Source organism: Grus americana, chromosome 10 (assembly GCF_028858705.1).
Source record: "Grus americana isolate bGruAme1 chromosome 10, bGruAme1.mat, whole genome shotgun sequence".
In the NCBI taxonomy this organism is placed as follows: Eukaryota; Metazoa; Chordata; class Aves; order Gruiformes; family Gruidae; genus Grus; species Grus americana.
Genome location: NC_072861.1, coordinates 8,967,436 through 8,993,678, shown reverse-complemented (window position 1 = coordinate 8,993,678; position 26,243 = coordinate 8,967,436). Strand labels below are relative to the sequence as shown.

Genomic DNA, 26,243 nt, shown 5'->3' with positions numbered 1-26,243 from the left:
AATATTGTCAAATTTACCGGTATCCTCATATACCTAGTGTGAGAAAGAAAGTTGAGTAACATTACCTGTAACTGATTTGTCCCCAGCACTCACCTTTCAAAAACAACATGCAAAGCTAAGAGTAACAGCTGTGTTTCCAAGATTGTGTCTTCCTAACTTTCCATTCAGAAATAATCACTGATTTTAGGTTCCTAGTTTGCAAATATTCAAAGTTAGGTAAGAATATTTTTTTCCCTTCTTTTTAAAAAGTCATAATGTGGATGTCTTCATCTAAGCTAGTTGTTTAAATTCTTTGTAATCAAAAAGAGAAATTAGTACTTCTGGGGACTGACTCATTTGAGATGATTGCTACAGAAGGATGTTTCTCTGGGTTGATTAGAAGGGAGGCTATGTCAGTAGTCAGGTCAGGTAGTTACATCTGACCTTGCAGATATTTATCTATATGCTGAGGGAAATGATTTCTACTGTTTGCATGAATATTTTTCTTACTAAGTGTATTGATGAGATGAATAAAAGGAGTCTGTTGCAAAGAGTGCCTTAAAGTAAGACATACAATTATTACAAGTACGTTTTACAAATTTCCGCAATCATTAAAATAACAAATGTAGGCACTTTAGAACAGTCTTTCTATTTACCTGTCAAGACCCGATTTCAAAGTTTTGTCCTCCTACAATAGTTAATAACAGTGGAACACCCACATGAATGCTGCTTTGTAGCTTTGCTTTGGCTCTTACAATGTCAGTTCTACAACTTCAGTAAGAGAAATGCAGCCCTGAAATGAATGTTTGATTGCTTTGGAGGTCCTTAGTTAGCTTTAAATGCAAACTGAAATTCTACTTTGTTTATCTTCAAGATAAACGTATATTTTCTGAGCTCTGTTTAAGGAAACTTGCCTAAAATGTTTTGATTTCAGTTTCTTCTGAGAACTTTCTGAAATTTTTTATTAAACTTGTGAATTTTTATGTTTCCTGCAGCGGGGAGCTTGGGGCAATTCTGTGGTTGCAAGAGTTTAAAGGGAACTATGAGAGCTAACAATGGTCTAGAAGAATGCAGAAAAGTAGCATATGTTAGTGAATGAAAATAAACCAGGATGACTTTTTCTCTCGTATGCCTCTACCTCTTCTTGCACAAATCCAATCTGTTGTCTCTAGCTGTACCTATATAACTTCTGTTAGAGCCAGTGGAAAATAGACATCTCTGTCATCTCTGTCAATTATAAACTGGTCATTGATCTTCCCAAAAACATGAAGGTTGACAGTTTGGCCCCAAAACATTTGGGATTTAGTGTTCTTGGGTACTGTTGTGCCTTGACACAGCTGTCTCTCCTGGCCCTGTGTTACTGGGGGTTTTTTTGTTGCTGTTGGGTTTTTTTATTCTAGTACTGATTTAAAAATAACTTTTTATATCTACTTTTAAGGAGCTCTACCATGTACCAAATGGCATGTCTCCAGGGAAGCTCTCTCATGGGATGGTGTATGGCGTTGTGCACCGAACTGACAACAACCATAAGAGAGAAATGGTGGTTTATGGCTGGTCAGCTGATCAACTGAAAGAGGAGATGAATTACATTAAAGAAGTGAGTTATGCTTTCAGCTTCAAAATTTGTCAGTTATCCTTTCCATATATTCAGGTAGAGCTGTGAAGTGTATATGGGATGACTGATGTCTAGTTGAACACCTGAATTTGAACTGGGAACCTACTCTGAGGCTAAAGACTTGCTGTGTTAGTATTCAAGTTGGAAAAAAAGCATGCTTTATACCTGGGAACTGCATGGTCCAGACTCAAGGCCTCTGTGCCAAGTGATACTTGTTAATGCTTGCTGACTGGGCTACAGCTGGGCAAGCAAACTGCCAAACAGATCTTGGGGTTCCTGTCCTGAAGCCTTCATAATTTCAGATATGATACAGAAGAAACTATGTAAGTAGACACCTGCAAGGATAAACTCTTTCCTCTCTTCCTCTGCTTCTCCTGTCCCCAAGCCCCCTGGTTTTGAAAAGGCTCCTAAATTAGGTGACATAGTAAAATCACTTGGGTATATTTTGGGGCAGCCTTAAAATAGCCAGCCTAATAAGGATGACTTTGTACTACTTTCTCTGTGTGTGCTCACTTATCGTAATCAGCAGAAGCTCTCCAGAAAGAAAGAAAAGGGAAAAAAAAAAAAAAAAAGGCATTTCTGATGCTGCTGGTTTCTGTGCTTGAAACTCAGCATCTCTTTGCCTGTCAGTCCTTGGCTCTCAGGCTTTGGCAATAACCCCCTACTTAGCCCAGGACAAGTAATTTGACCTTCTCTTTCCATCCACCTTCACCACCCAGGAAGCGATTGGTCAATTGTTATCATGTTACACTGATTCAAGTGCAAACTGAGTTGATATAAAAGGGAGGAACACTGAGTCAAGCCAGCAGTGTATGACACTGTAATTATGTGTCCTAACATCTGTCTGGTCTCTAGCTATCAGCGCTTGCATCTCTCCTTTAGTACTCACAGTTTGTTAGGTCCCAGCATTCACCACTCTCAAGTTCCTGCACCCAGAGTTAGAGTACGTCACTCCTGTGGTGGAGGTGAGGCACACAAGCCACCTCAGCTGCTGGTTTGTTTCCTGCCTGGGTAGTTTATCTTCCCTGCTGGGGTGGTGTCCAGGGATGGGTGAATCGGCACGCGGCATGGCCAGCTCCCTCAGCTGTGCTGTTTCTAGTACCTGGCACAGGTTGCTTGGACCGGGACCATCTCCCTGCCCTTTTCTGTTCACAGCCAGCTTGTGGCATGGAGGGACGTGTCGGACCAGGTGAACTGCATGTCTTGCATGTGTGTTCAGGGTACTCATCCTTTCAGGAAAAAGTGGGAAAGACATGGGAAAAGACGTACTGGCCCTTGCTCTCCTGTCCTCTGGAAGCTGTGTTTAGCTACGCTAATTTGCGAACTTTGGTCTGCCGGATAAGTTTGTCTTTAAAAGTAGAGTCTTAAACAAGAGTCCTCAGCTTGTGCCATGTATGTGTTGACTCAAATAGACCAAAAATGATGGGCTACGTCAGAACTGCTGACAGTTTCCTCCGTATCTGAGTCAGATTTGCACCTTGCAAAAGGGTGTGTGCGTGTGTGTGCATGCATATGTGTGGGTAGGGACAGGGCAAGGGGTGCTTTCCTGAGGTGAAGTGCAGGAGTCAGCTTCCTTCTGTGTTTCTCATCCTAAAGGGAGCACGTAGTTTGGTGTAGGTTTGTGCCTACTCCTGGCATAGATTTGGTGGCCAATGCCCCTCTTTCTGGGAGGGAGTGGGTACACTGCAGAGCTGCTAGAAACAACCCCTCTTCTGTAAGGCCCTACTAATGTTTTCCCCTTGCTCCTTCCCCAAGCCTATGCAGAGATGAGGGTTCAATCCCCTAGATTATCTGTAATCAGTCTGTGTTTGATAGAGGTGAGGGGGAAAAAAAAAGAAAGAAAAAAAAAAATGTTTGAACTATGTAGCTGGAAGGTAGACTGTAGATAAACACTTAACTAGTGTTTACCATGTGTGCTCTTGAGAAGATTGGTTCTGTGGATGATTGCAATGGCATGTAAACCCAAGCTGGCTTCCAGCATGCACTTTTTTCTTTTTTTCTTTTTTTTCTTTTTTCTTTTCTTTCTTTTCTTTTCTTAGAAAGGCAAAGTATAATTTGCATCGATAGTTCTTAAATGAAATCAAATTGAGTACTCTGTTCTTCAGATTTGAAATTACATTGGTAAATTTATGCTAATATATTGTTTTGCTAGATACAAGCCTAAAAGTCCAAAATTAAAGGGTTTATCTTCAAAGCATACTCTGGGAAAACTAATTAACCACTTTTGAAAGTACAAAAGTGTACTTAATCCATGTGTAGATTTTTTTTCAGAAAGAAAACACTATGTGCTCAAATTAAAATTAATTCCTTTAGTAATCAGGTTAGAATGAGTTATGGATTATTCAATTGAAATTATTTAAATTATTAATTTACAAGTGTTTAAGTATGTACAGAGAAGTTTAGAATTACTCAGAGACGTTTATTCCTATCATCCCTATGTCAACAAGTCTTGAGACTTAAGTTTTTGTCTTGTTCTTAAGAGTAAATTGCTGTTGATGAAAAGGTAGATTAATAATGGAAATTACTGAAAGTAACAATGAAGGACATAGGGGAAAAAAAACCATGTCCTAGTATAAAGAGTATCATCAGTAAGTTTGATAAAGGCATTTGATTTTTCTGACACCAGGTGAGAGCAACTCTGGAAAAAGTAAGAAAGAAAATGTATGGTGAATATGATGAAATGAAACGAAAAATACAGCAGCTTACGAATGAACTGAAAGTAAGTATGTATTCATTTGTAGGGAAAGCATATGAGAATAACTGTCCTGGTGTTATCTAGCAACTTTTTTTTTTTCTTCAGCAGAACAGAAATTCAGACCACGCCAGTTCATTGTTTTATGTTACATCTATACTTTTCTTTATTTTTCCCTCCAGGAAGGTAAAGTAGGACAGGGATGCTTTTGCATATGGAATTACAAATTGCTTCTTGGAAATAAAAGAATGATCTTGATAGCATTGTCTGTGTGTGTTGGTAATTAGCAGAGATGTTTGTACCAGTAAGCTGCCAGTTGAATTGAATGAGTAAGTTATATAATTAGGAGCAATGTGCAACTTAGTTGGTGTCATCTCAACAGACTTTGCTCTGTTTTATTGAGTGTATTGTTTAAACACTATAGTAAAAGAAGTAGCGATATTCTTTAGTATTAAAGTGCATGACAGTTCTAAAAATGGCTTACCTTTTGGTTCTTAATTGAACCTTTCAATGGTCATTCAGTGACCTCTCTGTCTTCTGACATGCTGCTTTAGCAATAAAAGCTGCTGCAGTCTGTAGAAGTATCCTTCACATTACACTGAGTTCTTTGGTCCAAAAAATCTCTCTGAAAACTTGCTGTGGATTTTATTTTCAACATTGATTTTCACAGCCCTGGTTCAGATGAAGCTTTGGCAATTAAACGTATTCTGACTTCAAATGACTGCAACCCTGACTTGTGCCCTTCTGCCATCCTCATTTGGAGACTGACAGTTCCCTGCATGCTGTATTATGTATAAGGATCAGAACTTGCTGTTAAACTGGTACTTTTATTCTGTGGCAACTAGTCTCAAAAAAAAAAAAATTAGCCTGACTTGAGGGAGAGAAAACTGAATTTCTGTAAACTATGTTAAATAGTCTTAATGAATCCAACAAAGTGAGTCCCCCACCCAGTATGCCTGTAGGCAAATGCTGATTCAGATGCAGTTTTGTCATCTTTGCTTCTGATCCTTACTGAATAGCAGTGGTGATATTCTGTACTTCCAGATCTTCTGTCAGACCAGTAGAAATCCCGCATGAGTCTGAATATCTCTCTTAATTAAGGGTTTCTGACCAGCTCTGACAAAATCTCTAGTTCTGAAGCAAATTAGCAGTTTATGAAGCACTCCTTCTGACATAAATGGCACATTATGAGACACCCTCCTACCTTTTTTAATACTTTAGAGTGCCTGAAATAAAACACAAGTGCTGTTCTATTTAATATTATATGCTTTTTTTGCTTGGTTCATTCGTTTTTGGGTTTGGTTTTACATGACTGCCATCTTTCATGCTATTTGGGGATCCTTTATATACTCTATGCTTCAGCTTTGAATCACTATGCTTTTTTCCCATGAATTTCCAGGACTACTTTTTGTTTATAAAGTTTGTTTGAGGTTTGTACTTCCAATATCCTGCCCTGGGCACTATGCTTCTTCACACAAGTTCTTATCTTGTAACTTTCTTAATCCATCCAAAGCATTTCTGCTTTTGTTTGTTTGTTTGAACATGAGCATATGTTTATATAGGGCTAACAGTAACTACTTGGCTTCTGCTCCCTATGCTGACCTAATCTGTGTATGACTTGGTTACTAAACACTAATTGTTTTCTGTATCGGTCCCTAGTGTTCTTTTGTTTTTATCAAGAAACAAATCTGGTCCAAGAATGTGAGTTGGGCTGGCCTCCATTAGTAACTCTTTTTTTCTCTTTATTGTGGGATGGTTCATAATCATTTACACTGTTTGGGTTTTGCTCTCTTCTTAAACAATGTCATTTTGTGCCTTCCCCCCCCCCTCCAGTTTTTAAGCATGTGTGTGTACATAACAGAAGATGACATTTTCACACAACAAAGCTCCCTGCTGACTTCTCCTACCTGCTTTGTATTGCTTCATCCTTAAGTCTTCACAATGTTGCTTCTTTTTGTACCTGATTAGTCAGTTCCTTCTTAATCAAGGCTATTCTACAGTTCACCCAAACCTTTCTAGATTTCCTCATTTCCTGCATTCTTTTGCTTTTGATTCTGAGTTTTTACGGTCTGCCCATTCTGTGTATATAAACTTTCTGAATAGACATCTACCAAGTGTTGTCTTGTCTTTTCAAAAAGAACAGCTTTTACAGTGATTACAGACTAGCAATAAACATAGATACTCATGCCTTGTTTCTGTTAGCATATTTGGATTATGAATTTTGTTTGTTTGTTTCTGAGGTGTAAGAATATGGTTTGAGGTCTGTGTATTTTAAGCATCCTACTACTGTGAAAATTAACCATGGGGTCTTTCTCTTCTGTAGCTCCCTTTGAAAGAATAGGTAAACTTGATCATTATTCTATATAAAACTTTTTTTTTTTTCCCTGCTCAGGTGACAAATGCTCATCAGGAATCCTTAGAGAATCATGTGCGAGTGCAGGCTGCAGCCTTAGATAGCTTTAGTGAAATGAACAGCTCCTTGACATCAGCATCAATAGACTTGCAGGTACATTTTAATAGCTGTTTCACAGCTGACAACTGCCTTTTCTGACATGGATTTAAAAACATACATAAAACATGAATGACAAATATAGTCTGTAACACTAAACAAGCCCTTAAAGTACTGTCTTGGATATCTAAGGCAGCTAATTTAGGAAACTAAGAAAAAAAAATTTCCAACACCTGTGTTTTTAAAAAAAACCTGTTAAAAAGTGTACAATAAAGAGATACTGATCTGCAGCAGACTAATGCCATTAGTCATGTCTTTATGAAATATCTAATGTGAAAATGTGATTTATTCTGTGTTGTGCAAAACAGTACATCTCCTGACTTATTCCTACCTTCACTGCTTAACGGAAATGGAAATGGCATGTTTGGATGCTAAGCACTTGTGAGACTTTACATACCTGTGAAATGTGCGGGGAGGGAGAAGATGGGAATGAATTTTCTGTTTTAAAGACTTCCAAATTCCCACATATCTGAGCCAGACAACTTAATGTTCCTGCTTTCTTGTATGTCACAGTTTTTCTCAGTCTAGTGCATTTAATATGTATAGCATGGCCCTTGGAGAGAAGAAAGGAAGATTGTTGGGAATAGCATTCATACTGAAATGTATCCATGTTCCTTTCTTTTTTTTTTTATAGTGTTCCAGGACTTGATTTCACTGTTCCTCATGGAAATACCTTCTAGCAAACTAAATACAACAAAATCCATAATTTTAAAAGTTAAAACTTGCAAAAGTGTTCACACTGCATTGACAGATCAGGAAACTCTTAAATGTTCTGTCTGTTCCCTAATCTCTTGACTATATTAGTTCACCAAATTATTTGTGATTTTTTAATATGTGATTTGCCTCTTTCTTCTAGAAAACTCTAGTGGATGTTACATTGGAGAACACTGATATAAGGGAACAAATAAGGAATTTAAAACATACACATGAACAATCTATGGAAAAGCTGAGAGAGAAGCAAAAGCAACTGGAAACAGCACAAATTGAAAATCAGTTACTGAAATTAAAGGTGCGGTATATAAACTCCCCTAAAAATATTGCCCTGTAAGGGCATTAGGACTATGTTAAATTAATTCCTTGGCCTTATTTGTAAAGGGTTCTTCATTGTTCATACCTTCATCATTCCCTAGAGCTGATATATTCCTGTGAATCAATACCGTTTTAATAACAAAGAATCTCAGCTGGCTGCAGTCAGTCTCTCCATAACATGGGATTACCATTCAGGGATGTTGGCAGGTGAATAATTCTAACCATTAAATGGTTGTTAGAGTCCATTGCTGTAAGTAAACGAATATTATAACTCTACACAGTGCTATAAGTATTTCTTGATGTTGAATTTGTTTATTTGGTATTGCACAATTTTTAATAGGTAATCTGTTAAGTCTTATGAGCATGTGGTCAGCAGATATGTGCTGTAACAGCAAGTGTCTTGGAAAGAGAATTAAGCTATTTCTTTCAGAGAAATGCAAGGGAATAAAATGCAAACTGGAAGGTTTTATATGCTAGAAAGCTTGACCATTCTCTCTTGTCATCTGCCAAATGTATTCTTTTAATCTCATTTAAAAAAACCAAAACAAACCCGCAACAAAACAACCAAAAAAGCTCTTCTGGAAACCTTTGTGTCTCTTAAAATTGCTCAAAATAGACTAATTTGGATACAGTATTCATTCAGAATTTGTCACTGTGAAATTAAAGTGACTGCTGGTTTATTCATGTTTAATTTTGTCAGAGTAGATGTTTCTTTTTGGCGCTCTAGTGACTTACATTCGTAGAATTGTTTTGGTTGGAAAAGATGTTTAAGATTATGAAGTCCAACTGTTAACCTAGCACTGCCAAGTCCACCACTAAACCATGTCCCTAAGCGCCACATCTACGCGTCTTTTAAATACGTCCAGGGATGGTGACTCAACCATTTCCCTGGGCAGCCTGTTCCAGTGCTTGACAACCCTTTTGGTGAAGAAGTTTTTTCTAATATGCAATCTAAACCTCCCCTGGCACAACTTGAGGCCGTTTCCTCTTGTATCACTTGTTACTCGGAAGAGGAGACCAACTCCCACCTGGCTACAACCTCCTTTCAGGTAGTTGCAGAGAGCAATAAGGCTTCCCCTCAGCCTCCTCTTTTCCAGGCTATACAATCCCAGTTCCCTCAGCCACTCGTCATAAGACTTGTGCTCTAGACCCTTCACCAGCTTTGTTGCTCTTCTTTGGACACACATCATGCTTAATGATGAATGGTTAAAAGAGAAAACATTAACATAAGAGTATTTCAACTTGCAATTCATGTTCTAGTTTCCTCTAGTAGTGAAGCTTTACACTATAAAAAATGTAACGCTATAAAAGTAGCTGCATTTTGTACCTGCTATTGTCAGCAGGAAATAAAAAGAGGGAAAAAACAATTAAAAGAAGAAAGCAAAGCTGATGCGATTAAGATTTCAAAACAGAAATTTGGACTTTACTATAATCATAAGGACGTGCACCAACAAGTCAGGGAAAGGTATGTCTGCTTCTAAGGGCAGAGAAGTGCAGGTTAAGTCCCAGTTCAACTGAATGCTTAAGGATTTGTTTATGTTCAGGCATGTCAAGGTCTGCAGAATATATGCCCTGCCTTAATGAGGAAAAAGTTTAAATTTTACCCTCAAAGTTGCAGGAGGTGTAAGAGGATGGTGTGGAATCTGGGAGGTTAGCAGTTGAAAAGCATTAACTACTGTATGCCATAATTATTTTCTGGGTAGGAGAACACATCCGTGTAGCTTATTAAATAGGTTCGGTTTATTCATACAATCACAACAGTAACTGAGGTTGGAGACATTGCTTAAGAGTACTATAACGGCTGCCCTGATGTATACCTTTTCATGCTTGTTTTTACTCTCCTCATTGCTCAAGCTATAAGCGAAGGAATGATGGAGAGACAGTGCCAGAGATCATATTCCAGTTCACTGCATCTTAAGGACTCTGGGTTTTGATTGTTGGCTTTTTCCAAATGATATGATTCTTTCAGGCTTCCTGAAATGTGGAAGGTTTCATGTTGTACTGAAACTTAATTTTACTCCAGTCCCTCTCACAAAGTGCAGGTTACTACCCCTGCCCCAGTGTTGCTCTAGGTGAGATGCTGAAGAGGGCAATTGCAGTACAAGTGGAGTCCTTCAGAGCTCAGTCCCTTTTCAAAGGATGAAATACACTGTTGTTACCCTACAGGGTAGTAAAACAGCTTGTTCCCACCATGCAAGATAAACACAGGGCTTAATAAATCTTTCAGTCCTTGAAATGAGAAAAAAAAAACCCCAACAAAAAAACCAACAGCCCCCAAACCCTTAATCATCAGAGCCAGGTGTTTTGTAGCTGTGTAAACTGTAGTGATCAGCAGGGAACACTTTATTCTTCTCGCAGATGACTGTATATTCCTCCTCTTCCAGACATTTTTGTAGCACTCACAGCATTTCACTATAACCTTGTTTGATTTATAGCATCTCTAGTAAGAGAACTAGGTCCTGGACAGGCTATTTTACTTTGCTTTTATTGTGGTTTACAGAGAGGATGGGTTTAAGCTGTGAATATCCTATCTAGTGTTTAATCGCCGAGGGTGTGGTTCAGTCAGTGTTTTGAGCCAACATAAGGGGGAAATCCTGTTTCTGAATTACCATTCCTGCCCTCTTCCCTGTAGCAGTAGTAAAGTTTCTGGTCCTGTGGTTAAAAATTAACCCTTCCACACCCCTGAATATGTTAAGTCTGATTGTTCCCTGATCTGCTTTACTCCATGGTGACCCCAGTTCTTGTGCCTACCCAAAGAGCAGTATGTGAAAAAGCAAGAGAGAGGAGGGAGGATACAGCTGTGTCTTCTAGATAACAGCATATTTTAGGTCCAGCTTAAAGTAATTATTGCTTTGAGTGTTCACGGTCATTTAGAAACAGGAGTTGAGTCTAGACCGTCTCTAATCTATGCTTCTGTAAAATAAGGGGAGACAATATCTTTTCAATGGGGAAACAAACCAAGTGACTTAGAGGCTGTTACGGAAGGGGTCAGTAAAGAGGCATAGCCTGGTCTTGGATAAGCAACGACTAGTTAAATTCAGACAACATGAAACGTGATGAAATGGTAACTTCTACCATTCGAATTACTTGTGCACCAGCAGAGTGTTGTAAATGGTCTTGATGAAAATCTGCTTCAGCAGTGTCAAATTTATAACAAGGTGGAGCTGAAGTTCAAAGTGTTACTCTCTCATCATGTGAACTCCATTTCTCCTGCTGCCAGCAGTGCTGTACTGACTGATGAGTCAACTGTGACTTTCCTTTCCCCTCTTATAGGTGGAATCATCACAGGAGGCCAATGCTGAAGTCATGAGAGAGATGACAAGGAAACTGTATAGTCAGTATGAGGAAAAAATGCGAGAAGAGGAGCAGAAACATAAAGCTGAGAAAGAAATCCTCCTAGTATGTATAGCTAGTCTCTAAAAGTGGTTCTTAGCTTGGGTGTCATTTCTCGATCACTTAATACTCCAGAGTTGACATGTTCTTTCACTCCTGTCTCTGTGACTAGTCATGCCACAGTTACTAAGCTTTCCAGGCTTTTGAGGTTGTAGGGATGAGAAAATAATGTGATCAAACACCATAACAGTAATGATAATGTAGATTTCAAAATTTGAAATGATGTTGTTTTTTTTTTTAATTTCTGATTCTCTTAAAAAAAAAAAAAAAGGAAAATATAATGTCCAATTTTAGTGATAGTTTAAGAAGGGGAGGGGGAACAACTTCACTGGATGCTACTGGAGCAAGAACTCTTCCTGTCCCCCGGTTTCCCTCCACCTTCAAGTAACACCTTTCTATGAGCAGTTTGTCATTGCATTTTTCTGACCGATAAAGATAGAAAATGACTGAGATTGCAGGTAGATTCCCCAGTCTCTATTAATATTGGTTTATATGTGAAGAAAGTACAAAGCTGAACATGGCAAACTTTTTGGTGTTTAAAATGCTGTCTTCTGCATCAGCAACTTTTTCTTGTGCTGTTATTTCGCAGCATCCTCAGAAGGGAAAACAAATATCTAAGAAATGGGTAAAAGTTTTTTTTTCTCAGATTTTCATAATGGTGTTTTACAAATACCTATGCACTTCGAAGTGCCCCAAATCTTTTGTTCTATACAATTCACGTTTAGGGTCACAACTCTTCCAGACTTCTGGGCAGGGCTTTGAACTCTGCTTAAAAGCTATTAGCCTGACTTTATGGCCTAAAAAAATAATAGCCCTCATTAATATACTGTATGTTCATGTGCCTGTAAATGTTCTTATTTGAAGGAGGAAACAAATCGGCTTCTGAAGGCTATTGAAGAGGCAAATAAGAAGATGCAGATTACAGAAACAAGCATACAGGAAAAAGACCAGAGAATTGGTGAGCTGGACCGGCTGATTGAACGCATGGAAGAGGTAGGAGAGTTAGTTGATTGCCACCTTTAAAGGAAATGAAGTGCATGGAGGAAATTTGATTTTTTTCCTTTTTTTTTTTTTTGTCTGGCGTTCAGTAACATACCATTGCTGTTTGCATCTTTCTTAGTTATTGTATCCATATAAGTAAATGAATGGACCTGGACCACCATAGAGACGCTGTGATTAAGTGGTTCTTCTATCTTGCTAGTGGTCTTTACAGTCAGGGCTGCCTAAAGGTGTCAAAATTTATTTAGTGAATAAACCATTATTTTAAAGAAAGAGTTTAAAAAGACCATTCAGTCTTCCTTCAGTCTGCAGGGTCTCCTAAGCCTAATGAAGTAGTGTCGTGGTTTAACCCCAGATGGCAACTAAGCACTACACAGCTGCTCGCTTGCTCCCCCCCAGTGGGGTGAAGGAGAGAAACAGAAGAGTAAAAGTGGGAAAACTCATGGGTTGAGATAAAGACAGTTTAATAGGTAAAGCAAAAGCCACGCATGCAAGCAAAGCAAGACAAGGAATTAATTCACCACTTCCCATCAGCAGGCAGATGTTCAGCCATCTCCAGGAAAGCAGGGCTCCATCATGTGTAATGGTTACTTGGGAAGACAGACATCATCACTCCAAACATCCTCCCTCTTCCTTCTTCTTCCCGCAGCTTTATATACTGAGCATGACATCTATGGTTTGGGATATCCCTTTGGTCAGTTGGGGTCAGCCATCTCTGCTGTGTCCCCTCCTAACTGCTTGTGCACCCCCAGCCTCCTTGCTGGTGGGGTGGGGTGAGAAGCAGAAAAGGCCTTGGCTCTGTGTAAGCACTGCTCAGCAGTAATGAAAACATCCCTGTGTTATCAACACTGTTTTCAGCACAAATCCAAAACATAGCCTCATACTAGCTACTATGAAGAAAATGAACTCTATCCCAGCCAAAACCAGGACATTCTGTACCCCTTATTCCATACCACTTACATCATGTTCAGTATATTCAGTGTAAATCATGCCTGACAAATTTGGTGGCCTTCTATGATGGGGTTACGGTGTTGGTGGATAAGGGAAGAGCAACTGACGTCATCTGCCTGGACTTGTGCAAAGTATTTGACATCATCTTGTATGACATCCTTGTCTCTTAATTGGAGAGAGTTGGATCTGATGGATGGACCACTCAGTGGATAAGGAATAGGCTGAATGGTCACACTCAAAGAGTTGTGGTCAATGGCTCGATGTCCAAGTGGAGACCAGTGACACGTGGTGTTTGTCAGGGGTAGGTATTGGGACTGGTGCTGTTTAACATCTTTGTTGGTGACATGGACAGTGGGATCGAGTGCACCATCAGCAAGTTTGCCAACGACACCAAGCTGTGTGGTGGGGTTGACATGCTGGAGGGAAGGGATGCCATCCAGAGGGACCTTGACAGGCTGGAGAGGTGGGCCCGTGTGAACCGCATGAAGTTCAACAAGGCCAAGTGCAAGGTCCTGCATGTGGGTCGGGGCAATCCCAAGCACAGCTATAGGCTGGGCGAGGAATGGATTGAAAGCAGCCCCAAGGAGAAGGACTCGGGGGTATTGATCGATGAGAAGCTCAACATGAGCCGGTAGTGTGCGCTTGCAGCCCAGAAAGCCAACCGTGTCCTGGGCTGCATCAAAAGAAGAGTGTGACCAGCAGGTCGAGGGAAGTGATCCTGCCCCTCTACTCGGCTCTTGTGAGACCCCACCTGGAGTACTGCATCCAGCTCTGGGGGCCCCAGTACAGGAGAGACATGGAGCTGTTGGAGAGAGTCCAGAGGAGGGCACGAAGCTGATCAGAGGGCTGGAGCACCTCTCCTATGAGGACAGGCTGAGAGAGTTGGGATTGTTCAGCCTGGAGAAAAGGTGGCTCCGGGGAGATCTAATTGCGGCTTTCCAGTATGTGAAGGGGGCCTACAGGAAAGCTGGTGAGGGACTGTTTATCAGGGAGTGTAATGACAGGACAAGGGGTAATGGGTTTAAGCGGAAGGAGGGTCGATTTAGATTAGATGTTAGAAAGAAATTCTTTACTGTGAGGGTGGTGAGGCACTGGAACAGGATGCCCAGAGAGGTTGTGGAGGCCCCATCCCTGGAAGTGTTTAAGACGAGGTTGGATGAGGCTTTGGGCAATGTGGTCTAGTGGAGGGTGTCCCTGCCCGCAGCAGGGGGGTTGGAACTAGATGATCTTTGAGGTCCCTTCCAACCCAAACCATTCTATGATTCTATGATACATCTTGGGGGAAGCTGACTGGGGGCATGACCATGGCTCAGGAACTGGTGGGGATGAGCAGTTGTTTTGTGCATCACTTGTTTTGTACATTCTGTTGTTATAATTATCATCCTTTTCTGTCCTATTAAGCTGTCTATCTCAACCCTTGAGTTTTACTTTTTTTTTCTTCTTCTTTTTTCTTCTTTTTTTTTTTTTTCTCCTGATTCTTCTCCATTGCATTGGGGGGCCAGGGGGATTGAGTGAACAACTGTGTGGTTGTTTTAGCTGCCTGCCAGGTTTAAACCACAGGTAGTAATCATAAATGATCCAAAGTCTCTTAGAAATGCTGTTGGTAGGTCTACTAAAATGTGTTTTAGTTAGGAATAGACCTTACTGTTTAGCTATTTATAGTCCTGAATTGTGTCTCCAAATTTTTCCACACGTGGATGAAATGATAAACTGAAAGCTTCTGACTAAAATGTTTTGAGGGTTTTTTTTGTGGGTATGTAGCAGCCACTTAATCTTCCATGCAGATATCTATCTTATTTAGATTATGGCTCAGAATATTTTGAGGAGAGAAAAAAAAGTCATTTTTACTGCCTTTTAATCCAAAACTTAGGTTCTTCCTTTCTTGCTAGCATTAAAGAACTTCTAATTATTCCTTTCCCTGGCTAAAAATTCCCTACCAGACTGTAATTGAGAGCAGGTTTTTGACAATTTACTTTTAAAGCTCTGAAAGCAGAAATGCTGTAAGACATTTACCTCTTGTGACACTGGCAGCACTACTGTCAAACTGGTTGTAGCAGTTTTTGCATTGCTTCTTTTTATTTCCTGCTTTTCCTTCTCTTTTATGGACTTTGCTCCAGGGCAAAACTCAAACTAGTAGTCAGATGGTTATTATTTTAATGTATTGTTAAGCCTAAGAGTACCACAGTACCTCTCCTTGTATTGTACACTGCATCTGGATCTCATTTGTTGAACCTCTTCAAATATCTGAAAAAGCTTTATATAGAATCATAGAATCATTAAGGTTGGAAAAGACCTCTAAGATCATCAAGTCCAACCTTCATCTGTCTCAAACAGTTACGGTGAAATTTCCTCTTCATTTTCTGGTATCCTTCACCTCACTGAGAATGAATGTTATTGTTTAGTCCTTAGCCTGAATAGTGTCACTTTAAACAGTATAAGAGCAGCCCTTCCAAAAGACTCCAGTGCTCTTGGATGTACTTTGGTGTTTCATTTCATTCAATAGCAGACGTCTCATTATCTTTAAAGATCTGTGCCTTGCTATCTGATATTTATAAGCAGAGAGCATTCTAGTAAGTGGAGGGAATACAATCTTCTGTTCTTACAAGTGAAGTGTTTTTTCACCAACTTTAGTTTAGTATAGTAAATATGTGTAACTGAGAAATAGACATTTTAAGCCAGTCTTGTTGGCTTGACTGGTTAGTCTAATGTGCGTTTGTATTGAGCCTCTTTTGTCTAATACTTGCAAATATACTAGTAGAATTAGTGATTACACTGAGAAATCATTCAGCTTAATATTCTCCTTTAGTAATTCCATTAATTTCATTTGGGCTTCAGTCTACAAGTTGTAAGTATTATGCAGTGAAAAAAAGGATTGCAATATAGTTCTCAAGTACAGATGAGTTTCTTCATGTTGGTTATTTAATTTGCTCTTATCTGGGTGATACTTACAGAGTAAAACTGAATGCCTCTCTTATATTCCCCTTAAAGTGGATAGCAGACTCCTCTCTTAATTTGTGTTGACTCAGTCCCCAAGTCCTCATAGATTTTTCAAGAGCACTGTGCTGGTGGGCATCTGAAAAATAAACAGGAATGTTTTGGGGAAGAAAATAGAGCAATACCTTTTATCTCAGCCTTGGATTGAGAGATCTGTATAGAGGGATAACATGGAAAATTAGAGGTTTGTGTAGTTAAAGATTGTGATGACTCATCTTTTTCTTCAAAAAATGCAGTTTCAAGTACAACTGTACATCTTCAAATAGGAAGTTGAAAACTCTTATCTTATTTCCATGCATAGCTAGGAATTTGATTTTATTATTATGCATTCTGTGCTCCTTGGCTTAGGAAATGCATGAATTTTGTTTAATTGGTTTCTATTTTAATTTCACAAATGATCTTTTGAATTGCAATGAAATATGCTTTGTGAAGCCTTTTACATTTTGACACATGGAGAGCTGAAGGATAACATTTCTTGTTCAGGAACGTCACCAGCTGCAAAAACAACTTGAATTCAATGAAATACAAATATCTGGAGCAAAATCTGAAAACAGCTCTGACAGTGAAAGGTAAGATATGTCTTGTCTGTGGAACTTCTATTGCTAGAATATTGCTAGGAAGCTTTAGGGAATCTTTCTGAAAAGCTGCAAACATGTAGAGTACATTTTAAATGGAACAAGTTGTAATATATTTGTAGATTGCATTTTTCTTAAATCTGTGTTCCCAAATTCAGCACATTATGATCCTGACTGAATACTTTTATTATCTCCTTCTAGACTGCTCAACACAGTTTTTTAAAAGAAAAGACATTCTGTATCCTGTATTAAGCTGTAGGACATTCCCTTTGACATCCCCTTTGAAAAGATGAACTCTTGAGGAGAGCAAGAGTTTTGCATACAACTGCCAGAGCTGTCTTTTTTTGTATGAAAGAGGGAGAGTGGGGAATATATTTGTGGCTTGGAGGGGCAGGTCTACACATGCGGTGCACGTTAACACATGCACACAACCAAAATGAGGGTGTGGAAGAAATCTGTCATGTAGCATCACAGTGCAGAAATAAGGTATGAATTTATTTGGGGAAAGTGAGGGTGATGTTATTGGCAGTGGGACCTCTGTGAATGGTTGTTCTGAAAAGCATGAGGCTTAGAAGAAAGATCTAGTGGTGTGGTGGCACCTGGATGTGCTGTTTCTGCCCACAAGTGGCATGTGCATCCATTACTACTACTTTGAGACACAGCACCTGTCCAGGCAAAAGAAAGCTTCAAGTAAAGCCAGAGGCAAAGTATCAAAAGACATCTGTCCAGCACTGAAATAGCATAACTGCCATTAGAGTGCAAATTGCATCCGCCACTGAAAGGCTTATATGACACTACTTGAGTGGGTAAAGATTAATTACACACACGGACAGAATACTTGTACTTGATTACTACTTATATTTCTGTGGCACCCAGAAATTCAGTTTTAAGGTTTTGGCATCCTGCTGTTTAGTAGGAAACATAAACATAAAAGGAGGTCCCTGCCGAGAGCATCTCACTGCCTAGTTATATTGATCTGTGACCAGCTTATCTGGTTTCAGTGGAATAATGGCTTTTCACAGCAGCCTGTTAAAATAATAATTTAAAGTGAACAGATGTCACGTGCAACATAGAATATGGAGATGAAAGATAATTTCTTTCTTCCTTTACCTTTGCATAACAGATACTCCTTTTGTTTCAGTGAATCCTGCCTTGTCCACTCAGCATGAAAAGTTATGCTGCAGTAAAAAGGGTAAAGGCAGTGTTCAGACAGGAACGTGTGCAATGCAAGCAAGCATGCAGTTACAATCTATGCAATGCAAGCAATGAATCTGTGTTCAGATGCTGAAGTCTGTTCTTAAGTTCTCTTTACCTGTCTGTACCAAACCAGACACTTGAGCTCCACTAGAGGAAAGACCTCTGTTCTCTTGCTCTTTTGCTGTCAGTGCCTAAAATTCTGAGTCTTTCAATGAGAGACCAAACGTGTTACAATTGCAATCAAAATGTAAATTACAGTTTTGTGAGACCTTAATATGCAGGACTGAAAAACCTGCACCAGTGCCTTGATTTTTTTGAGTCCCAAAGTGCTGCAGTTAACAGTTCTGTAGAGTACTTCATTGTTAATAGAGGCTCTTTCTGGGGGGAAACAGCATACAATTCAGTCTTTCATTGGAATCATTTCATACAGTTTGCCATCTGCTGGTTTGCCTTAGAATGGTTGTTCTGTTTGCAGCTTCAATGGTTTCTTCTGCTGTGCACAGACTAAGATGAAAAAAAGCCTTTTTGTTTCTGATTACCCTCCTCCACTTCTCAAATTCTGTCCAATCCTGAACCTAGGGGTACAGAAGTTTATTTTGTTGCAAGCAATTGCTTTCTTTGAAGACTTTCAAGAACTGTACATTCAGATAAAAATGGAGGCTCCCATGGCCAACATGCCAAAAACCTATTAAAAAGCTTCCCTCCTGTTTCTTTGCATATTCTAAAACTACTTTTCTGGCAAGCTGTCAAACCAACTTGTGGCAGGAGTTCTGAAGATGTTTAATTTTTGTGTTAAACAGATTTGAAGAAATGCAGAATCTATCTAAAGAGTCATACATACAAACTTAAAACATCTACAACAATTCCTGCTGACTGTTGATGAGTTAATACTACTCCAGGTAGCATTCTGCTACTGTTGGCAACTATGTCAAATCCTTGACTCAAGGCTTCCCTGTAGTTGGAGAGCTTTTAAAAGGATGCCAGCAGATGTGCTTCCTGGCTTTTATTTAGTGTGTATTTCCAAAAAGTTTGCAGGCAGGATAAATGTGTCTTTCTGATGATAAAGATCTAGTTGTCTAAATGCCTTTCACTTCAAGGAAAAACAGACATCTTAAGGAGATGAGCTTTGTCACATTGTTTAATTGTCAGCACTTCAGGCTCTGAGTAAGCACACCAGTATGCAAGACAAAGGTGAGTTAACTGGGGTGGAGACAGCCACTTTGACTAAAAGACTACCATTAAAATGTACTTTAGACAAATTGACATCTGTCAGTGGAATTTGACTTGCCTCTCTCTAGACCTGGTCTTCCTGATTTATGGTGGGATTGTGGGGGTTTTTCTTGTTTTGCTTACACTGCATAGCTCCCTACTTCCATGCTTAATTCTTCCATGTTCTGCTAGGTCACAGCATTTGGAGGAGGTAGCAGCTAGCCTAAGAGAGCGAATCAAACATCTGGATGATATGGTCCACTGCCAACAGAAGAAAGTCAAGCACATGGTTGAGGAGGTGAGATCTAGGAAAACAATTTTGAGTCTTTTGGGAGCACTAATTCTTTTAGTACATAATCCAAAGAGAGCTCTGTTCTGTGTGCAGTTTCCTTATGCCACCTTAGTTACAAACACAGTGGAAGACGAGTTAGGCATCTGGAGCTAGTGAAGCAGAAAGACTAGGTGAAAGCAGTTTAATCCAGTGGCTGTGGGTTACATACTGTGGTCTTTAGGCTGACACTAATTCTGGAACTCTTCGTGGTAGTCCAGGAAATACAACATGCAACTTGCAACTTAATTTGAAGCATTCAGAGGATAACTGCAGAATCAATGCAGACTAGTCATTAAGGATCTCCTTCCTCTACAAAAGTGGAAGACAAAATCTGCCTTTTTTTTTTTTTTTTTTTTTAATGTTACTCCTTACAGAATTAGGGAGGCAAACACAGTTTTTCACCACTCATCTTTTTTACCCTGGTCTTGGGACGTCATCTTAGTTGATAGAATTTCCTGTAAAATTTTAAGTGACTTTCTGCTGGAAAGCTGCTTTAAGTTACAGGCTACCTACATGCCAAGAAACTGTTTAGCAGTCAGAAGACTGTGATTGCAAACACTTCTGTTTCTCCAGGTAGACAAAATAATGACACGGGAAATAGGTAAATTAAGTTTAAATTGGAGCTTTACAAAGCAGCCTGACAGTATGTTATACTGAGCCTTGCTACTGAACAGAGGATAGGCATTCATGAAATATCTTTTATTTGTATTTGGACATCACACATTTATAAAATCAAATGTTTGGAAACCATTCTAACCTAAGGCATTCTTTCTGCATTCACAATGTGCTATTTTAGGATTTCTGATTAGACATGGAGTTTTTCCATTTTTATCAAGGTGGTATTTTTATATATATATAACCCCCCTATACTTTATATATGTATTTACCTATATCTGTTTTGTTTTGTAAGATTCTGATGTAGTCCTGCTGTATGATCAGATGTGTGATACTGAGTATCTTTTACACAGAGGGATGCAAAATTATCTATCTCTCTGCATTTAAGTTCTTCAGTCATATCATTGGTATAGAAGGCTGGTATAAAGTCTTGAAGTTTTGTTTCTAGTTCAGCTTGCCATTTTCACTATTTTCAAGCATCATAGCACGTGGTCTAAAACTGAGCTAACAATCTTTATACCATGGTATTCTAATAAGGAATACTTCTCCCATTGAATAATCCAGTCCATCTAATAATGGATTATGGGAGCAATTATTTAATCTGTTTTGTATCTCTAAGCCAACTATCATATTATGAGCTTTTTTTGTTGTAATCAAAAGTTCTAAAGGACTTGTCACTTTGCCATACATGTGCAACCCAGGTGATTCTAGAAATATATAAGAGGATGGTGGCCTAAACTTTGCCCTTTATTACTAAATATATTTTAAACAGCTTGATGTAACTTGACCTCTAGTGAGTTGCATTGGTATAACAAATACTTTCAGTCCCATGGAGTGTTTTGGCAACAACACGTATAAAGCTTGGGCCAATGATTATTGTTTCATAAATACTAGGTTTAATGAATGAGTTTAGCTTGCTGATTTCTTGTAATGTATTTCTGCTGGTGCCTTCATATACACACGAAGCCCTTCCAGATCTTGTGGTTATCCTATTTAATAAGTAAAATATTAGATGACCGATTCACTACTTAGATGTCAAATGTGTCTACTTTTAATTGATGTCTGACTACCTGCTTTTCAAAAATCAGTTAAATCTCTGTATAAATCCTTGACTGCCATGTAGACAGCAGGAATATATTTTTGCTCTCTCCTTTAGTCCTTGTGTGTTTTAGTTTTTCTTTTAGTTCAGTTTCCTTGAGAACTGCATGAACACCTGTAGATACATCTGTATTTTCACTAGTGAGCTAACTAAAGACTCCTGTAACAGAGGTTTAATCAGGTCAGATGGTACCAACTACATTAGGAACTTAATGGGTTTTTTTAATTTTTGTGCTATCTGTGATTTGTGTTCAAACTGTGTTGGAGGAAATATCTACAATATAGTTGGCATGCACTATTTTAAACTGGACTCTTTAATTAAAGGCCAAAAAATAGCAGCTTTAATAGTACGGAGAAGAGTAGCTGACCACCATGGGGGAAGATAAAAAGCATTGCAGGTGTGTATGCCCTGAGCTAGCCACATCTGTGGTATTTTTCATGTTTTTTTCATGATAAATAAGCATTAGAAAAGCATTTTTAGCTCACTTTAAGCAACGCTTACTAACTATGCCATAGAAGCGGAGAACAAAAATACTTCTTAAAAGGTAGGCTGTTGAAAAGGAATGCTATCTGAAGAGACTGTTCAGGAGTTAAGTTAAAAACTAGTGAGCAGCAACACTAAACATACTTTCTAGAGTAAATAAGGAAGATTTTGTAATTGCACTGCTATTTAAGTCCCAGAAAATGTGTTAATCGGGGTATATTTGAATGCACGTCCTCTACATTAAATTTTACTGAATGTAGAATGTAATGGCTAGGGTCTCATGAAAACCTGCCATGTTACTTGTTATTGCAATACTTTCATGGCTGGTATCTGTAAAATAACATTCCATCTTTGGGTTTATGAGGGTATTATAATGATCAATATCTTGCATTTAAATAATATCATTAAAAAGAAAGAATTATCAAAGCAGCCAGAAAGCCTGTTTTCTGAAACACTTAGTTTCTCTGTTGCATGAAAATAGACTGAGAACAAGCTAACCTGGGAAACTCAGAAGAGAAGTGGAAAGAAAGTAAATAATCAAAATTATCAGCAGTGCTTTTGTTCAGAAGCTGAACAAAGCTGCTGTATGAACTAGTTTAGAATAATGGCTAAGCCTATCCTTGCTTGACTACAGGATGAGCTTTATTTAGTATTAATCTTGGACACAGATCTGAAGTATAAATGAGGGGTTTATGCTTTCAGTGTAAACCACAATTGTTTTATGCTGTTACCATCTCCAGTTAGACAAAGTGGACCTATAGAGATGAACATAATTTCAAAGGGGTGCTGAACAAACAAGATATGCTGCTTCAAACTCATATGGAGAACTGTCAAAATTGAACAAGTACTGAGATTAAAAGTCACAAAATAGATTGTTCTTCAGGCCTTTTTAGGGAAAGATGATCGATCATTTGCAAGTAACAGATGCAGGCCATTCTGTAATGAACAGCAAGCAGTCAGGAGGAAGTGAAAGTGATGCAGCAGGCAGCTCTAACCCCTCCAGTGCTGTTTTGATGGCATTTAAAAATGTGTTAGGAGGCTGTGGTCCTCCCTAATCTAGGCATGCATGCTGACAGAGGAGCACTAAATGTAGGAGGCCATGGAGGAAAAAAGTATTAAAGCTTTCCTTTTCACAGGAGCATCTTGTTGGTACTGAATGCAGTAGGTATGTGACCTGTGGAATTGAGCCCAGGCAGAGAAGGACAATCACAGTTCAATGTGGCTATACTCCTTAGCAAAGAAATCATTTGCTTTTAATTTTTTCCCTGAAATTAAATCCTTCCATCTCGGGCATTAATAGCACCTTTTTCAACTTGACCTAGTCAGACCAGCTGTAAATTAAATAGGAGCCTGGAAAATAACTTTCAGAAGAAAATAAGTGGAAGAAATAAAATGCAAGTCTGCTGGAGTCAGTGACCTTCAATATCTCTGTGTGTTAGGTCCCACGCGCACCCATTTTTCAGCCTTGTAGGGATGCTCTGCTGTGAGAGCCAAGATCGCAGCCCATTAGAGCACCACCTAGGCAGAAAGTTATACTGCATAGTGTTAAAGCCTCATATTCTCATTAGAGAGAGATTGCAAATGATTTTCTCATACTATTTGTACGTAGCAGGCTTTCAGAAAAAGAGTGAGAAGAGACAGGTGGCCAGAGTGGGTCACCCAGAGATCAGTGGTGAAATCCATGAACATTAATAGTGGTAGACTTGATTAGCTGCTTTTTGTTTGGGGTTTTTTGGCGGTTTTGGTTGGTTTTTGTTCATGTGTGGGGGGGTTGTTTTTGTTTTGTTTTGTTTTTTTATTAGCCCTTGCCTTTGTAGCCATCTTAAAGTATGGCTGGGCAGAGAAAGACTTTCAAACACAATCCAGAAAAAAGTCAGTTTGATCAGACAAAGAATTTGCAGGGAGGCTCACAGCATGAAAGGTGGAAGCACACAAACTTCAGGCCCTTCCGCTAAGAAGTTTCCAATGCAGCAGCGGAATTGGGCAGGCCGGTGCAGGCACAGATGCACTATGGGAGGGCATGGGAAGCTGCTACCACGTCGTTTCTTTCAGGGTTGAAATTGCTGTTGTTCTGTGAGAGGGGTGAAAGCTTGTCTTTTAAGTTACGTATTCGATATGGTCAGTTTATCCTGTCTGCCAGTGTAGGAGAAGGGAAAGTGTTTAGAGTAAGATAAAGCTAAAAGTCTTCAAATGAAATACAAAACTGATTTTTAAATCAGCAACAAAAGTAATTGCTGGCTTGATCTTAATTTCAAACCTGGAGAGATTTAAGAAAGCTTTAGTCTTGAGATTTGTGCAGTTGACATTGAAATAGATTGCCATTTCATGGCACAATAAGCTTATTTTACATGTAATATTGTCTCATTGTTGAGAAACACAAGAAGGAAGGAAATAAGCAGTTACATTTTGTAAGCAAGGTGAGTGGGTTGATGCAGATACAGGGAGCTGTTTTGAAGTGGACTGAGAAGAGAAAGGGATTTATGTTTCCATGCCAAGAAATTATCTACAGAACTCAGATTTCATGTGAAATTCCCCTAACTACTGAATTGAACTGTCTCTAGGTCATGGCCCATGAGCTGTTCTCCAGCTTTAGTCTCAGATTCGTTGGATAATAAATGGTGACCGAACACCAGGGAGAAGCTGTATCCTGTTCTGTTGTGGAAGATACTTGCATGAGAGGACAAAGTGCTAATAAGCAAATGATATCCCTAATACGGAAGATACTTTGTATTGCACAAATGGAGAATAAAGAAGAAAATTTCCCACCATAAACTTAACAACCAGCTCAAAACTTCTGTATCAAGATACTCCAACTCCAGATATATAGCAAACTATCCCAGTTTTAATATGGAAGTACAGTTTCAATTTTAGGTCAAGTAAAAGAAGCCACACAGAAGCATAGAGGATGAGAAGATGGAATTACCAGCCACAAACAGATGCCAAATTTTTACTAACCAAAATCTGCATTGCATAGTACCTACAGTAAAAACAAAACAACAACAAATCAAATGTAGAAAGAGAAACCGTGCTTGGGAGCTTGGAGGAAGAAGATAAATGGCAGAACATAAATAACTCGCCATCACCCAATTCAAGTGGTTGGCATGCCTGAGTGGACTTGAGCAATGCAGTACATTGCTTATCTATTGGCAGACGTAGAATCACTGCTGGTCTTTGGTGACAGTGTTTATACATGCATAGCATCAGCTCTTTCAGCTGGGAATTGCCTGGCCAAGTCATTAATTAGAAAACTTGCACATTACCTAGGTAGCCCGTAATACGGTGGGTTGAACTGTTAGACAATGTGCCAATGTTTATAACTCATTAGGACATCTAGGCCCTGTGGGCCTGCTTTAGCAATAGATGCACATCAAAGACTGGTGTGATGTGTTCATAAAGCTCGTTACTTTAGAAAAGTCTCTAAGTTGGTGCATTCACTTAAATCAATCAGTTGTTACTTTTTGCTTAAATACAATATGAGTTTTAAAATACAAAAAGTATTGAGGGGTCGCTTAAGTGATTTAAGGAGTATTAAAAGGCAAAGGTGCTCATTCCTATTTACTGTATTATGTTCCCTGAAAAAATTTCAATACTCTTGTCTAGCCTCTGATAAATACCACTTAAGGTCCAGTGGAATATTGGACTGAGTAAAATCTTGTTCTCCTTGTACAGCAATAACCTCTGAGAGTTCAGGCTGATGTTGCAATGTCTCATCTGTCTTGTTTTGCATCATATAGTATGTGTTTGTCCTGTGTTTAGTCATATTTATGACCAGTTTGTTCATGTGTCTGTATCAGTGTTACAGAAGCCCAGTCCATTAATGGTAGATGAATAAGGAAAATATATGATACTTGAATATATAATACTTAAATATATTAACACTGTCATGTTCTGATAAATATTTTAAACTAATGGATAATAATATCAAGTGGTAAATGTCGACTGAGTTTACCTAACAGCTGGATCTGTTCCAATCCAATAGATCACTGTATATTTCAAGCCTCCAGAACTCTGAGTACACAAAATAAAATAAAGTTTGCTATTTCAGACTTTCTTTATAAAGGCTCTACAATTGGACACAACTTTAATACTGTCTTAAGATGCTTTTTTCCTTCTGCCTTAATTGCTTATAATTCTGTTGAGTTCCCTTCTAATATCACTACTCACATCTCCAGCATTTCTTTAGAGACTTTTTCTTTTAGGTTTCATGATTCTCCTCTTGACTGTTCTTAGGTGTTCTATCCATGAGATCAATTTAATGCTGTTGACTCGTACATGTAGGTTTCCATCTTACTGATGCAAAGTTTAGTTGCTTGGTGGAGCAAGAGAAATTCAGAAGTGCAGCTCTTCCTGGAAAGTATTTACACAGTCCATTCGAGTAGCATGACAATTTTGTTTGGTATTTGAGGAGACGTATTGGAGACTCTGAGGTGCAGTAGGGAGGAGACGACAGATCTTCATTAACGGGATGGACAAGAAGAATTGAATTTTCTGGGAGTTGCTACAAGATAAGGTGACAGTCTGGAGGTTGAGGGAGTTTGAGAGAAATGACCTCAAGGTTTCAGAAGGAGGCAGA

General features: G+C 38.9%; 1 protein-coding gene across 4 annotated transcripts in view; it reads left to right on the top strand.

Moving 5' to 3' along the window:
* The window catches only part of MYZAP (myocardial zonula adherens protein), a 62,484-nt gene that overhangs the window by 13,780 nt on the left and 22,461 nt on the right, over window positions 1–26,243 (top strand). For all 4 annotated transcript variants that reach the window (XR_008578578.1, XM_054836466.1, XM_054836463.1 and 1 more), the window contains 8 exons: window positions 1,418–1,576; window positions 4,221–4,313; window positions 6,679–6,792; window positions 7,652–7,804; window positions 11,098–11,223; window positions 12,082–12,210; window positions 16,645–16,730; window positions 19,335–19,440. Coding sequence is in view for 3 of the 4 variants with exons in the window: in XM_054836466.1 (XP_054692441.1) it covers window positions 1,418–1,576; window positions 4,221–4,313; window positions 6,679–6,792; window positions 7,652–7,804; window positions 11,098–11,223; window positions 12,082–12,210; window positions 16,645–16,730; window positions 19,335–19,440 (966 nt within the window). In the remaining variant the exon portion in view is untranslated. The remainder of the gene's footprint in view (window positions 1–1,417; window positions 1,577–4,220; window positions 4,314–6,678; window positions 6,793–7,651; window positions 7,805–11,097; window positions 11,224–12,081; window positions 12,211–16,644; window positions 16,731–19,334; window positions 19,441–26,243) is intronic.